At 47.2% G+C, this 16881-nt stretch overlaps 1 protein-coding gene across 2 annotated transcripts in view; it reads right to left on the reverse strand.

The window, feature by feature from the left end:
• Positions 1–1409, reverse strand: part of WLS (Wnt ligand secretion mediator) — a 36332-nt gene extending 34923 nt beyond the window's left edge. Inside the window, exon 1 of one of the 2 annotated variants that reach the window (XM_074152100.1) lies at positions 1280–1409. In XM_074152100.1, the coding sequence (XP_074008201.1) occupies positions 1280–1385 (106 nt within the window). In that variant the 5' untranslated portion in view covers positions 1386–1409. The remainder of the gene's footprint in view (positions 1–1279) is intronic. The other variant, XM_074152102.1, reaches the window with a different exon arrangement.
• Positions 1410–16881: the final 15472 nt, after the last annotated feature.

Genomic DNA, 16881 nt, shown 5'->3' on the forward strand with positions numbered 1-16881 from the left:
TAAATAAAAAAATAAAAAATTTCCCGGGACTGCCCCAAATCCTGTTCTCCTCCATCTTCTGCCTTCCCTCCCCCCGCAAAACTCACCCCCCCGGGGGCGGAGGGGCGGCCGAGCCCGGCTGCTGCCGGGGGTCGCATCCCACCCCGGGGGGGTTTTGTAACGCTCCCTCCCCAGATAATTAAGAAATACATCAAATTGAGAAATAAATCACAATCGGGGCTTTAACAGTTTTCGGCGGGGAGGTTGGCGTGCGGAAAGTCGGGCTGAGCCGCCGGCGGGGGGGGTGCGGGGGGGCTGGATGCCACCCCAAAGGCTTCCAGTGTGTGTGTGTGTGTCGGGGGGGGGGGGGGGGGGGACGGGACACGACACGGGGACGCTCCCGGCCCCCGTGGCCGGGCAGGGGGACAAGGAGCACGGAAAGCTGAGGGGGGTGTGTGTTAAAGCCCCCCCCCACGAGCAGAAACAAACCCCGCCGCGGTTTCCAGCGGATCCGGGGGGGGGGGGGGGGGTCGAGGGGGCGTCCCCGGGAGAAACGACCCCGGACAAAAGCGGGAGCGGGGTAAGGGGGGGCCGGCAGCCACCCGAGCGCACCCACAGACCACTAAAGCAGTCCGGAGCGGCGCCCATTCATTCCCCTTTTAAAAATATTTTTAATTCTATTTTTTAAAAATATTTTTGTTATCATTCTGGCAAGAGACGAGGTTTCCTCCCGCGGTGGGTTCGCGGCGGGGGGGGGGGGGAGGGGGGCAGAGGTACGAAAAGAGCGGAGGAAGGATTTTTTTTTTTTAATTTTTTTTTTTTTTTTTTAGATATTTTATAAATATTTTTTTTTTTTTTAAAGCCAAACCCAAGTTTCCCATGCAAGGCTTCCCCGCGCCAGCCGTCGCCATACTGAACATTTTTTTTTTTTTTTTTTTTTTTCCCCCTTCCTCTTTCTTTAAGTCCAGGCCAAAAAAAAAAAAAAAAAAAAAAAAAAAAAGAAGAAAAAGCCAAAAAAAAAAAAAAAAAGAGAGAAAAAAAAAAAAAAAAGGGAAGAAAAACTTTTTTCTGCCCCTTCTTTTCTGGCAGGCACCGGAGTGAAATGCGCACAAAGAGGCCCAGGGAGCTGTGTTTTCTTAACTACAATAGCCGGGCTAATTAGATCATAGGAGCGAGTCAGCGATACTGTAACAAGTCGCCAAACAGGAGGAGCGGGGCGAGGAAGAGGAGGAGGAGGAAGAGGAGGAAGAAGAAGAAGAAGAAGAAGAAGAAGAGAAAGTTTTGCACCCTCGGCACTCACCGATCAGCCCCCCCACCAGGAAGGCGACGACTTGGAAAACCAGCAGGATCCCCCCGACGATGCACAGCTTTTTGGTGCTCATGTTCTCGATGATGGCCCCAGCCATCTTGGCCCGGCGGCGAGCCCCCCGCTGCCCGGGGTGGGGGGAAGAGGAAGAAGAAGAGGAGTAGGAGGAAGAGGAGGAGGAGGCGGCAGAGGAGAAGGAGGAAGGCAGGCTCGGCAGGGACAGCCCCGGCCCCGCCGCCGGCCCCGCCGCTCGCCGTGATTGTGGCCGCCGCTCGCCGCATCGGGCCGCTTTAAAGGCGCTGCCGGCGGTCACGTGACGACGACGCCCGCCTCCTTCCCCCCCCCCCCCCCCCCCCCATCACACACACACACCCCCCCCCCCGGGCCCCTCCCCGCTGCCTCGGCCCGGCCCCCCCCCATCCTTCGCTCGCCACCCCCGGGATGCGGGGCGAGCCGGGTGGGGGGAGGCCGGTCGCCCCTTCTCGGCCAGCGCCGCGGGTGAAGGGCACCCCCCGGGGAGGAGGGAGGAGGGAGGGGATGGAAGGAGAAGGGGGGGCTCCCCCCCCCCCATTCCAGCGGCAGGGACGGGGGTGTCCCCATCCCATGCCAAAGGCCACACTCCCGGGAAAGACGGGGAACTGCTGGGGAGAGTCTGACTACCAGGATGGTCCCGGGAGCCTTGATCCGTCACCTCGGGAGGTGGGAGACCTGGGAGGAGAAGACTGAGGGGGGGGTCGGGGTTGGAGGAGATGATCCCCAAAGGTCCCCTCCAACCCCTACGACCCTGGGATCTCATCCATGCTGAGCAATAGCTAAAGGGCAGGAGGCAAGAGGATGGGGTCAGGCTCTTCTCCATGGTGGCCGGTGACAGGACAAGGGGCAACGGGCACAAACTGGAACATGGCAAATTCCATCTCAACATGAGGAGGAACTTCTAACTGCTCAGGTGGCAGAGCCCTGGAAGAGGCTGCCCGGAGAGGGTATGGGGTCTCCTTCTCTGGAGATATTCCATCTCCACTCCAACCTGCGGTGGGTGACCCTGCTCTGGCAGGGGGTTGGAGGAGACGATCTCCAGAGGTCCCCTCCAACCCCTGCCATTCTCTGGTTCTGTGATTTTTCTCCCATCTTCTCACATCCCCATCACTCCAAGGCATCTACTGGTGGGACACCACAGGGATCCACGCAGCGAAGGACAGAGTACCGTGGTGGGCAACTGAAACTGCACGTGGAGCTGCTGAAAAGGCTCCTTGAGGGCAAATACGCCATGAATGGAACCAACTGGTGACAAAAATACAGATGGGAACTATCAAAATGAAAGACGGGTCAAATATTAGAGGCACAAACCAATAATAATCCAAAGGAAATAGTAACAAGAAAAAAAAAGTTCAGAAGAACCAAATGCCCAACAGAAATCACCTTATGAAGGGTTGGCAACGCAAGGTGGTCGCCCTGTAGCCAAACCTACCAGGCTTTGATTCGTTCGGGACACAGGCAGCATCTGTGTGCTTATTTCATAGAATCATAGGATGGTTTGGGTGGGAAGGGACCTTAAAGCCCACCCAGTGCCACCCCCTGCCCTGGGCAGGGACACCTCCCACCAGACCAGCCCAATGGGAGCTTTGTGCTGTGCAATGACAGGACCGAAATGAATCTAGAAGTTGAAGGAAGAGTAGAGGAGGGCACATAAGGAAAGACCACACCAGACCTTGACCACACAACGTACAGACAACGCAGAGTTGAGGGCAAGAACTGTACGTTCTTGGTGTTCTGTTGATGGATGTTTGGGAAGAGGTCGCCTTCAGAAAGGGGGAGGATACGTGTCCCTGCCCAAGATCAGGCCTCACTCACCACCATGAACTCGCTGTCTTTGCACCCCTTCCATGACCACAAAAAGGACAGAGCTGCCACCTTGAGTCTTCCCCAAAGGGGGCAGATTCCTCTCCTGAGTCCAACCTGCTCCAGGTTCAGCGCGTTCAGAGGAGCATTTAACACCATGGAGCCCCGGGGTGCCAGAGACATGAGGAGATGTCGTGCTGGAGGCCAAACAACGCTACAATGAGGTCATTTGGATGATCCCTGGAGGGGTTCAAGGCCAGGATGGAGGGGGCTTGGAGCAACCTGGTCTGGTGGGAGGTGTCCCTGCCCAGGGCAGGGGGTGGCACTGGGTGGGCTTTAAGGTCCCTTCCAATGCAAACCATTCTGTGATTCCATGATTCTATGTAATAGAATGTGATCCTACGATCAGGATCCTGGATCCAACAGGATCCATCCGAGAAGCATCGCAGCAGTGACCCCCAATTGCTGGTTTTCCAGCACTACGTCTTTGGTTTCCAAAGTTGGGCTTGAAAAACTAAATGAAATCAAGCTCGTGCACTACTTTTGTGTTTTACCTCGGTGATCTTGTCTTCGTGTGCAGAGCTCACAAATTCTCTTCCTCCGGCCATCGGGCCAATAATGTCAGTTGGAATATAAGCCTCAGGGATAACTTTAGATATTTCGTGACCGCGAGACGGTTTAATCCTTTGGAATACTGCATGTTTAACTTTTTTTTTTTTTTTTCTAGTTTAGTTTTAGCTTTACTGTTACATTACAGTTGTGACTTCATCGTTAAAAATAGCTCTTAATGGCCAAGTCCTTTGTGCCCATTATGAACCCACCGGGATCGCTCACACAGACCTGCTTCCAAAACCCAAAGCCTGTTTGTGGCTTTTTGCCAAGACAATTAAAGACTTAAAATACCAACTACTTTATGCTGAAATTTAAAAAAAAAAAATAAAAAAATAAAAATCCCACATAGAACAACTGCTATTTAAAAGGCTTATTTTGAAATACCTAATATTAAATTTTTAGGATGTTTATCTAACACTTAGTCTTGATTCTGAGTGATGAATTTTGCTATTTTCTCAGTTGGAAACGGCACAGGTTTTTTAATTTCGTTGATTCCCTGACAACCTGCAATCACCGCTGACAAGGAAAGAGTCGTACGAGTCCAGGCCACCCTTCCAGGTCCCACAACTTTCCAAATCCAAGGACCTTTATGACCGAACATCTTCGGAGCCATAAATGCCACTAGATCAAATCTACCTTAATGACTCTACAGAAGTTACACGGTTCAATCTTCCGTTAAATGTCCCATTTGTTCCAATCAATTTGTTCCCAGGACAAAAACCTAAGTGGTAGCGTTGAGATCCTAACACAAGAAAAAAAAATCTTCAGTGAAAAAATTAAAATAACTTTTTACTTCACTTTCCATCTCTACCACACCTTCCTACATCTTTAATACCACGAAGGTTAGAGTTATGAATGACGTGGGACTTTTGACACACGTCCAAAGGGCGTATAGAGCAAATGCCTTCGAGAGCCGGGACCTCTCTTGTGCCAGAAAGTGACCACGCGTGAAATCTCACACGACAGAAACTGGCTCGAAGTATGTTAAAAAACACATCTCTCTCCATCTTCCGGTTGCCTACAAATCCCACTTTCCGTCTCTGTAAGGGCTCCAGAATCAACCGTTTGGGAACTCATCTACTTGCCGCTTATTAGATTATTTTTCCCTGACGGCTTTGGGCTGTTTTGAAAGGCTCAGCCATTAAAATAGCTGTTCCCCGGGCGGGAGGAGGAGTCTCTGCACAGAGAACTCTTTGCAGGCCTGGGCCCAGAGCCCAGATTTTCCAAGGGGTTTGGCTGCCTGAAGGTGAAGGTAAAGGCTCAGCGGGATTTCCACAAGCTCCTCATTTTTTTTTTGGTGCTACACGTCTACAATTCACTGCAAAAGGTCTGGGGAAACTTCCTCTGGCCACTGGGTTTGCACAGGGATCAAACTCTCTCCAAGTTTCGGTATCTCTTCTCCTCTGTTGTCTCGTTTCAATCGGTTTATAGAAATAATTTGAAAAAAAATGCTAGAATTTAGAGCTCTTTCCTCAAACACAACTGTAAGAGAAGGACATGCGCTAAAAATACAACATAAAGGCTTGACAGAGCAACATCTATGACCTGGATTATGAAGTCAAATGACATGATCATAGCAATCATTTCTAAAAAAAACAAAACAAAATAACTCAAACTATGGAAAAGCAACCCCCCCCACACACACACACACACAGAGTTATTTGAACTTACGTTGCTGCACGTATTGAGCTGCTTCGTTTTTGCTCTGCAGAGGCAATTTTATTTTTTAATATTAGTAGCATTGTTGTTTACAGCAGCGCAATAGCGGACTCTGACCCCATATGTAAAATCCAAAGTATAGTAGTGAACAAAAAGCTGATGAAACCATGGTCATCTACCACCAGACACAATAATTACCTACTTTATTTACAATATAGTGTGCAACGTAACAACAGACCTGTGGGGATGAAGCTCTGGCTCTGGTGTCCCGTTTGTAGGCTGTATTTTTTCAGGGGGGGGGAGTATCGGTGTTGCTTGACGCTGTCACTGCAGTTTCTCGTTTTATTTGGAATACACTTAACGCATTACAAAGTTACCCCAGTAATAAATAACCTGTAGTTTGCTGCTACGGGGGAAAAGACAATTAAAAGAATTCAAAAACTACTTACTTCTTGGGACTCTAAAGGGCTTCCATAAGTAACTTGCTGGTTTTGTTCTCTTCCACATACTGATAACAAGGAAAATCTTCTCCTAGAACAGGAAAAGGGTGTTTTATGTTATTTCTGGTGCACGGATGGTGGGGGAACATTTTATCTTCATAAGAAAAGGCTTTTCCACGGTTCATAAAAATACTCAGTTTTAAAAGTTGGTGCAGCACATGTCAACAAAAAAACCAGGAGGGGTTGAGATCAGTGAGTAGACGGAGATCTACAACTGGTAACTGCCCATTGTAGTTGGGGTTAGGAAGAAAATGGACAGGTATGCGATGTTTCATCTTACGTAAACCCCACTCCATAACGTAAATATTTCAAGTGATTTCCAAGAACCGTTGTAGTTCAAGGCTAAACATTCATCCACTTACTAGGAACCAGGAAAGTTGAATTTTGCCACTGTTTATACACCTGGGAACTCAGAGCTAGGCTTAATTTTACATATATATATATATATATTTTTTTTCCTGCATGACACCTTTTACTTAACTGCAGGTCTCCCAGATCTGAGATCCCGTACTGTTCTTCAGGCTTGACACGTGCAGCCCAAAGCTCCATCTCTGCCGGGAGTTGTAGACTCCCCAGCTGATTTCTTTGATGACAATATGGCAAGAAAGAAAGGACCATAAACTTTGCAGGGGGATTATCCAGCCACACAGACTTTAACCTTAAAGCATACAACGACCACAAATAGCCGAGAATAGAAAACCTGTACAGTCACTCTGTACCTGTTGGGCTCCTCAGCAGCACTGAGTGGGTGGCAGTGTCCAGTTTAGATCCTTCAGAGCCACAGTCTCCATTCAGCTGTCCCTATGTCTTGGAATTTATAGCATCCTCATAGCGGCCTTCCAATACCTAAAGGGGGCTACAGGAGAGATGGGGAGAGAGTCTTGATCAGGGAGGGGAGCCATAGGAGGAGGGGGAAGGGTTTGACACTGAAAGAGGGGAGATGGAGATGAGATGTGGGGCAGAAGTTCTTTGCTGTGAGGGTGGTGAGAGCCTGGCCCAGGTTGCCCAGAGAAGCTGTGGCTGCCCCATCCCTGGAGGGGTTCAAGGCCAGGTTGGAGGGGGCTTGGAGCAACCTGGTCTGGCGGGAGGTGTCCCTGCCCAGGGCAGGGGGATTGGAACTCAATGACCTTTAAGGCCCCTTCCAACCCAAACCATTCTATGATTCTGTGATTCTATGAACTGGGCAAGAAAAGCCGTTATTCATCGGGTGTGGAGTGGCAGTTGAAAAACACGGAGAGAACAGCCCCCCAGGTAACTCCCCTGATGGCTCTTCACTGATAGGCATCTCTCAGTCAGATGACAAAGCCTTCCTCCCATGAGCACGTAGCTTCAACAGGGGCATCAAGGCTTCCATCACGCATGTGAGATGAAACCAAGCTGATAATTTGACAGAGAGCACATTTCAGCTCGTCAGACTGAAAGTGCAGACTTGTGATATCCTGAAGGAGGGGCCAGTAACACTGCGTTAAAATAATTTACTAAAGGCTGCTTAAACTGGATTTTAAAAATTTTATTTATAGGCTTTACAATTACCATGTGGTTAAAAGGCTCAAGGCCTCCAAAGCTAATCTGTGGAAAGCCTTTTATTTGAGCCTGCCAAGCTGCCTCTTTCAACCATTAATCCAATCATCAGGAGGCAGAGTTTCTGCAACGAGATATCGGAACAAGCCTAGGGCAGATTCATCAGTAGTCTATCACTAAATTTCCAAGTTCTTCCATCCAAATCTCTTCCATAACACAATGATCATCTGGCAGTAAGTACAGCTCTGCTTCAGTCCTTCTATTTGATTGATTGAGTAATCATGGAGAGGCCCAAAGGATTTCTCTTATCAAAACCATGCCTAACACCCCCCACCTCTCGCCATGGCGACCTCCCACCTCAAAAAATCCATTTAAAAAAAGCCACAGTTCAGAAGCCACATAACTCAGGTCACTCAGAAGGTTCTGCTAATCCACAGCTGAGGGGTGACAATACACCGTGCTGGCCTGGTCTGAAGTTGTTGTACCCGTTCCAATGGCATCCCTGGTGTTTTTGACCAGTGGAAGTTTGTGGGATCAGTGGATCACACATCGACAGCCAAAGCTGTGCTCAGCCTCTCACAACTTCCATAGAATCACAGAATGGTTTGGGTGGGAAGGGACCTTAGAGCCCACCCAGTGCCACCCCCTGCCCTGGGCAGGGACACCTCCCACCAGACCAGGTTGCTCCAAGCCCCCTCCAACCTGGCCTTGAACCCCTCCAGGGATGGGGCAGCCACAGCTTCTCTGGGCAACCTGGGCCAGGCTCTCACCACCCTCACAGCAAAGAAGTTCTTCCCCACATCTCATCTCCATCTCCCCTCTTTCAGTTTAAAACCCTTCCCCCTCTTCCTTTCACTACATCATGGCTTTCCTTCACAAAGGCCATTCCAGTCTGGCATTTCTCTACCTTCGTGCCTGTGTTTTCATCCACTCCAGTGACGGACATCACCGAAACCAGCTCAGACATGGCACAGTTGGGTTAAGGGCCTCCAAGGACTTGTATATCCAGGTAGACAGCAGGAGCAGTGAGACATCAGAACGGCTTCATGTGTCCATCCAAGCTGGGAGACTGCCTTTCTCTGGCTTCCTAACCTCCTCAAAAACAAGCAAAGAACGACATATTACTAATGGATATGGTCACTTTAACATTAAAAATGATATCCAGTATGCTATCTTGGGACAATCAGATTAGCAAAAGTAAATTCCTTCTACCAGCTGAATTGTACAATTGTTTATAGCAAAATCTTCATGGTTCAATAGCTCCCGTCAGCGTTCCGAATACAAAGAATGAATTCCAGAGGGTTTTTTGACAACATCTTATGGCTGTTAAGCCTTTATATTCCCCCGAATCCAATCCATTCCAAGTTTAGTGCTGGAGACCGAATAAGCAGATGCAGCTAAATTTAAAACAAAGCCATTTTTTTTTCATATTGCCCTGAGAAGGGAACAAACGCACGTGGGCTGAGCTATGGCGGTACCTGCTTGGGAACTGTCACACCAAGGAACACACTTTAATTCAATTTTAGTAGAAGCCGATATTAGGTAATTAAGATGGCAGAGGCTCGAGAGATTTAATCCAGTTCCAGCGGTAGCAGCCTTGCAACGTCAGGTGAAACAGTTGACAAATATGAACCAGCTTTATCATTCTATTCTTCTGTTCTGTTAAATAACATGCTGTTTCATGGGATGGCTGTATCGGTCGTTGTAAAAAAGGATCTGCAATTCCCAAAATTCTGCGTGTATACACAGTGCAAACAATCAGTTAATGCACTTTGGAGATTCAGAAGCCCTTAGAAATGAGAAATTCCAAGTTAAATTAAAGCAACGTATGCACCCAGCTCGTGTCCTTGTGAGACATTCTCAAAGTACCACCTAGAACCAAACATAAAGCATATATTAGTTTTAAGGATCTCCTAGAAAGAGACATCTGTTTTGGAACAATCACAAAGGGCTATCGCCAAAACTATCCCGTAATAGTTATGAGCTGTAATTTGACATTTTAGATACACATTCCTCTTGCCAAATAATATCATATTTTTGCTCTTGGCAGAGAAAATAAAGAGAAGCATATATCCAAGATGAGTAATTTAGTACAATGTAATCAAGGCAAGCTGCCCTACAGAGTGGGGACTGAATTACAGATAGCAAGATAGGTTTTTCTGTCCTCTTAAATAAAAGTGTGTGTATCATACAGGGGAAAAAAAAATAGAAGAGAAAAACGGTTTTCTTGTTAATCTTATTTTTCCATCTGAGCCCAAGCGTAGGCTTTCATTCCAAGAGCTGATGATTTGAGGTGGGGTGGCTAAAGCAATTAGTGCTGCGAGCTGAGCTCCTTGGAGGCTTCCATCCCTGCAGATACATGTCCTGGTGAAGGAACCTTCTGCTCCTCAGCTGTCCCAGTTCACCACCCAGCACTTTTGTGTTAACTCTCACTGGTTTCCAATGACATCACTCCGTTGGGCTGCAAAAGGAGCTGGCCAAGAAGCAGAGACAGATCCCAAACCTGTGAGGAGGTGATCCATGGCAGAAGAGGGCAATTAGCAGTAATGATCATTGTCTCAGTTGTCACAGATTAATTCACCTGTAATTAGGACTTACAGCTCCGTTTCCCTGGGCAGGGAAGTGCCTTGTAACTGGAGTAGTAAATTGCTGTCTCTGTGTCATTGAGTATTCCAGCATCATTTAACTGAGCCAAATAACAAGAAAAATTAATGCGTGGGTCAAAGGACTCTGTATCGCTGAATCTTGCCATCCTTGTTGTACTCAGAGTTTAAAATAATTAATGAAAGAGACGGCTAATTTAAGGGAAAAATAATCTAGGGTCTCTAATCTCAATGCAGTGATCCACATACGGCAGTCCGGGTTGTTTGTCAGCCGCTGCCCTTCTGCTCCCAAATGCAAAGTTGGCAAATCGGCTCCATCTCAGCTGCCCCAATTAGCAGCTCTGTGGTTTTGGGCAAACCCACCCCAATCAGCTGTAAGAGGAGTCCCTGCCACACTGCGACAGAGAGAGGAGCTGGAGTTCGTCTCTCAGCATTCTTTGAGTTCTATGCTCTTAACTACAGGAAGGAATGACCCAGATACTTTGTAATATTGCCTGCTCTCATGTTCTGGTTTTTAAAATTAGAATAATTTCCTTAGTTTGCTATCAGGCATTTCTTTAAAGTCAAAGCAATTGGTATAATGTATATCTTGAAGCTCTGACATGGGTTTAATACGTTATTTATCTGCTTATTCAGTTTTCTGAGAACATATACCTTGTACAGAGCAGATGTATTTTTAGTTATATATATATTTATTATATTATATATATTTTATGTAGTATTATTTTTAAGAGGTCTTATGGTATCTTGAAAATGCATGAGTATAAGCAAAGGAAGCAGATTACTAATGCAAGGTGATACACTTAAATATTTAAATGTAACTTGTAGTGCGATTAAGCTAATGTGTTCCCAACTGCTATAATCTATGTTTATGCAAATCACTGTAGTTATTCTACAATAGAACCACAGACATTTCAGCTGGAAATGACTAGTTTGGTCGTCTTACACACTGCTGTCACTGCGAAATTTTATCCAAGGGTATTTCCCAGTTGAAGCAATGGAAAACAATGCGATGGAAGGGCAAGAAAAGTAAGTGCTATTCCTTGGCGTTGCTCACGAGTGAAGAGAATGCGGGAATTTCTAGAGAGAAATCTACTCTCATCTCAAAAACGATGCCCATCTCATGTCAAGGGCTGATGACAAGAATGGAAAAGCAGAGAGAAAGATGCAAGAATATATACTCCTTATTGAAAAAAGAAAAGGTAGTATATTTTCAGGACATTTGATTCTCTAAGAGTAATAAGCCAGGCCTGAAAGACTAATACAGCCCATGCAGAATGTGTCACTGTAAGCCACGTTTCCTCTTAAGGCAAAACAGAAACCTGAAATCATTGTCCTGGAATGCACTGAAACCTCTTAGCACGCGTTCCTGAAATATTCATGAACATTAAGAAAAGAGCAAAGTTTTTGGAGAGCGTGCTATTTAGATGTAACTCGCTACGTACGTGCCATCCTCTGAGCTCTAAAAATATATAAAAGGAAGGCTTTTTGCAGCAAGTAAAAGAAGTAACGGGGACTCAGGGATTTTACCTCCTGGCTGCCGCAGACTGCACAATGGTGATTAATTCAGCTCCTTGATTACTCATCCTCACTGAGAAAATTCTTACGTGACGGGGTGTTTGCTGGTGTGGATCAGCGAGGAGGTCAGTATTTTAAGACGAGAAGATACACTAAGCGTGTAAATTATTAATAAACAGTAGAGGAAACACTGAACTGTAATACACCACCTGAATTTAGATTTACATTCACTTTCCAAACTTCTGCATTTTTGTTACTTTTGGCAAGTCCAGAGACAGGCCCCTTTTTAAACCTCAAATTCTTATGCTAACCACTGCGGAAAAGGAGGAAAAAAAAGAAAGGAAAAGGAGAAACGAAGAGACGTGAACTTCAACTGCAGGTATGAAAACACGTCACCACTTCCCACCCCTTCTCTGCCCCAGTTTGTTTCTGGTCCTGTGGAGCTACGTGCCTGGGGTTTGGGCAAGTTGGGAGCTCACCCAGTGGGAATTAGTCACATCGGAGGAGGTTTAGGAGCATGGAAACAGCAACTTCACATCAAGTGCTGGGAAATAAGCGCTAAAGAGACCACTGCTGAAATGTTTATGTATTTTGCAAGGACATAAATATTTGGAGAATAGCAAAAGACACCGCTTGGCATAGGAAAGTGTTTTACCTGATTACTTGGCCCCAGTTCCAAAGACATTTCTTTTAGCAGCAGCTCAGGCGGCCTCTCTCCTCCCCAGCCCTGGGCACGTGAATTATCCCCTTTCCACACTCCTAAAGCCGTTCATGGCACCACGGAGTGAAACCGAGCAAAAAGTCACACTGCAGAGGAAGAAAGAGAGAAAGAAAAAGAGGTGGAGAGCAAATTGTTTCCAGGTGTAGCCTCAGACTGTCTCGCGTTCAAAGCCTGGGTTGCTCAAAGACTCAGACTTTGTCCCGTCTCCCCCCACCACGGCACAGACTGAGGAACTGAGCTTTTTTTTTTGTTGGAAGGGGGATGTAGATTTTTGGTTTCTTCCAGCTGGATTGATTTCCCACCCAGTTCATCAAGAGTCTGTGCAGATTCTCGTACCAGTGTTTTTGCAGGGTGAACTGGATGAAGAATTCATCCCTGTTAAAAACAAACAGGGGGGAAGGGGATATTTCAGTGCTTCGAATTCACAGTGTGGCTACACAAACGGTTTTACTGATATCACATTATGGCACAAGAAAAAGCAGGGGGGCTGCGAAATCAATGTTATCAAAGGCAATGCCCCCCCAGCACAGCTGCCCCATGAGCCAAACTGTCCCCCTCACTTCAAAGCCCAGATCTCTCTTGTCCTGCTCACTTTGTGCAGCCGATGTCATCTATGGAAAGCCAAGTCCTCTGGTTCTGCATCCTCAAAGATGTCTTCTGGCTCTGGGACTGAACATCCTGGACCGCTCTGTGGGGATCGTCCACCTCCATCCACTGTCCGTTGCTCTCCTGCCTGCTCCTGGGGAGATGGAGATGAAATGAGAACTTCCACGGAAGAATCCCAGTTCCTCCCCACCAGAGCTGGGGACAACTTTCACAACCCAGGTTCCTCCTCACTGCAGACAGCGTGGGAGATGGAATCAGCTCTTTGTGGATGTGGAGATAACCCAGCTGATCCCCAGGTGTCAGGTTTACAAGCCCCTTTTACCCCTGGTCCTCTGGCCCCAGGTACTTGTATGATCAAGGGTGGCAAGAACCCCGTGGCCAGGGGTGGCCCTCACCTGCTGGTCCGGGCCAGCTTAGAGCATCACCGAGACACCAGGTGGCAGCATCAGATCCAGATACAAACTTCACAGTTGAGTTCAACAAGAGATTTGCCTGCCTGGGGGACTGGTTGGTGGATTTACCATGACCCCCCCGCCATGCACCATGGAACACGGACGCAGGCAACGCTTCCCTCCTCTTTCTAATCTGCTAGTTAGAGTTGCATAAATCCAAGCGTCCAGGGAATGAAAATACAACCTCCAAAAGCAAAGGCAGAGTTAGTGGTCACCTCCTTCCCATGAGTACATGGCACCGCTCTGCAATCCAAGAGCACGGAAGGGTTTTTTGTTCTCCGTCCAGCGGCTTCGCATCTTCTGTACATACTTGAAGACAAAACCCACTAGGAACTTTGCAGAATGACCGGGCACGAGCTGTTCGGAGCCAGCAGGAAGCAAACGCCGAGGCTGTTTCCCACGGCATGACTATTTCTAGCACCACTCCCGCAGATATCGATCACAGGTCTAATGTTGGGAACCACATTCTCATCTGCAGGTCCGTCTGTAACTGCTATTTTTATAGGTGTAGCACCTCATTTTGAGTTCAGATACCTTAAAAAATAGCAGCCAAGCTTCCTTGACTGTGCTTAATAAAATTATTTATATATATATGTGTGAGTATAATGTCAAACTACATCTTTGTGTTGTTTCCGAGAGCTTGGTACTGCCGAATAGTGTTAGGCTGATTAAAAGTGCCTGTGAATGTGCGATGGGGACTGTTGCTCGTGCAGCAGGAGGCAAGGCTTGCTCACGAAACAGGACTCCACCTGAGAGAAAAGTCACAGAAATAAATATTCTTTCACGTGCAGTGATGTTTCTAACGAATTTTGCATTTCTCTCCAGGCACGGCCGCTGCTGGTGACGCCGGCTGGTTCGGCACGCTGCCTATTACAGCTCAGTCTCATTAAATCTTCCCAGATCAAACTTAGCACCGGTCTTTAACGCAGACCTCTCACTGTATACCATACTTGATGTCTGCAAAAGAAATAGGAATAAGGGAAATTTGTTTCTTTACGTGCATTTTTAATGCTTATGACCACCTAGTGACTGAAGGCTTCATCTTGTGAGACCGTTCTTGGCCAACAGGAAGAAGGAAAATCACTTTTTTACAGTGGACATTCATCATCTTTAAAACAGAACTGTCATTAAGACGGACCCCTGCCAAAATATCTGACATTTAATGTACTTAAGATCCGTTATTCAGGAAACTTTCACAAGGAACCAGATGTAATAAGCCCAAAGAGGTCTGTTAGCCAGACAAGGAGAAGTAAGAATTCTCCCGGCCCGTTTGCACCACCAGTTGAGTTTCTGGGGTCGTTTTCACCTCGCTGGTTCCCTCATCCCGCACCAGTTTGAAAGCCTGTTCCCTTTTTTCCCTAACCTGTTGGCTGTTCAAATTTGGACCGTGGTGGGTGGGAGGGTCAGGGTGAAGTTAGAGGAGACGGAGCGAACCGATTCTAAGAGGGGGAGGAATTTCCCCTTCCTCCTCCTCCTCCTCCTCGCAGCCGCGCATTCCTCAAGCTTATCATGTGCTGGCTCTGATGCGCGCAGGGCCCCTCCAGCTGCTAACCAAGCAGAAAGCACACTTTTTATCTGGCAAAGCTAAGAGTTTCTTGCCAGACGGGGAGTTAAATCAGCTCACCCAAAGGTCTAACGAGCGCTGTGCTTTGAATAACGGAGTGGAAGCGGAACCAGAAAGAAAAGGTGGAAAAAAGAGGGCATGCAACCTTCTCCTTTCAGATTGCTCATCAAATCCCACCCCAAGTCTTTGTACTTTTGTGATCCATAAAAAGAAAAATCACTGAAAATTAACAACAAACAGCCTAGAGTCCAGCTAGCTCAGCTATTCTGCCCGCTAGGAGTAGTCAGCGCTGCGATTAAAGTGCCTTCAACAAAAATAGTTCATAAACAGGGGTTCAAATCTTGATTTTGGCGCCTGGTGAGACAAATGTAGCCACAGCTCCAGGAGGGAGACATGCCGTGAGCAGTGTGGACAAGGTTATGAGGAATTAGAACTGCTCCCACCTCAGAACAGATTTTGTCAGTCTAAACTCTAGATTTTCAGCCCCTCTGTTCTTGTGCTTCAGGGACCATGACTTTAAAGTAGCTTTATGATTCCCATATGCTGTGCCACACAAGGGTCTGGGGTTGCTGTAATTAATTGGAGCCTCAATCACAGAATACTCTCCTCCTGTCGTCTTGTCCCCCCCCAGGACTGGTACAAATTCCTTATGGGAGTTGTATTTGACTGAGAAACCTTCTGGCACAATTGGTATTCTCAAGTGGTGGTTTCCACCCAATTCAAAAGGAGTCATATAAAGCCAGATGGTTTTGATTACCGGACGTGCCTTGTTTGTGCCAGAGGTTTGAAAGCTCCATCCTCCCCTGCCGTCAGGGATCGGTGCTGAGAAGAAGGGCAGGTCCCCAAGCGCACCCACGGGGAGTGGGTGGGAGATCGATGCAGCCTCGGGCATCAAACGATACGAAACGGGGAAAATACTCTCAGTGGGAATAACCTTCAGAAGAAACCGAGAAGTAAAAGCACAATAAGGGTTGGCTCTGCCACTGCGTGGCTGCCCTTCACTTCAACGATGTAGGGACGGCTGACGGATCCCTAAGACACCCCAAAACAGCCCCTGTAACCTGTGCCAAGGGCTGCAGAGGGGTGATCTCATGACTGCTGACTGCAGACCGACCGAGCAGCCAAACCAATCACTTCTTTCACCGTTTCTTATCAAAATACCGACCTGATACATCTCATAAAACATCACAACGTCTGCTGCTGCCAAGGAATGCTCGTTGCCAGCTAACATTTATTTTTCCACAATTATATTCGGGGCCGTTGAGGGCTCGGTTGTCCTTTCGAGACAGAGCAGATCAAGGAGTGGTGCATGCAGTACATCATCCCAGGATAAATCCGGGGAGGCTCTATGACTCAGAAATGAGTCACTGCTCCTCCTCTGTTTCTTCCAGACTCTTGGGGGCGTACGAATTTATTGTCCGTCTGTATCTGCAGGAAACTATTACCCCCAGCTCCGCTCTCCCGCGCGGGAGGAATTCAGACACGTTCTCCCCTCTCGGGAGGGATAAACAGGTGAGAGGACGCACTGTACGACTCCACACCGAGATCTGAGGGACAAGCAGAGAAATGAGGGAGTTATTTTTTACTTCCTTGTCCAGGTTAATTATTTGCAACTAGATTGTTCCTCCCAATGCCCCGAAATCCCAATTACTAAACTAAGATTGACCTTTCGGAGAGTTATTTCTAAGAACCTGGATAAAATAAGATGGTATGACTCAAACAACAGGAGGAGAGTGTCTGCATCGCAGTTAAGCCACACAAATTGCTTTCACTGTCAGAATCAAGTATTCTAAAAAAAAAAAACCAAACCAACCCAAGAATGATTAATCTTTCATTCTCTTAAGCAAGACAGATTGAAGTATCCCAGCGGAGCAAGCCGGGAAGCGTTTAAACAATGCCTGCTTAGTCTCCAGCGAGTCTTCACTAGTAGGAATACCAGCTTTAGGCTGGAAAGGGAAACAGTTACTAAAATAACAGATTTTTACATATGCATGAACAAGACAA

This window comes from Numenius arquata, chromosome 8 (genome assembly GCF_964106895.1).
Source record: "Numenius arquata chromosome 8, bNumArq3.hap1.1, whole genome shotgun sequence".
NCBI classification, from domain to species: Eukaryota; Metazoa; Chordata; class Aves; order Charadriiformes; family Scolopacidae; genus Numenius; species Numenius arquata.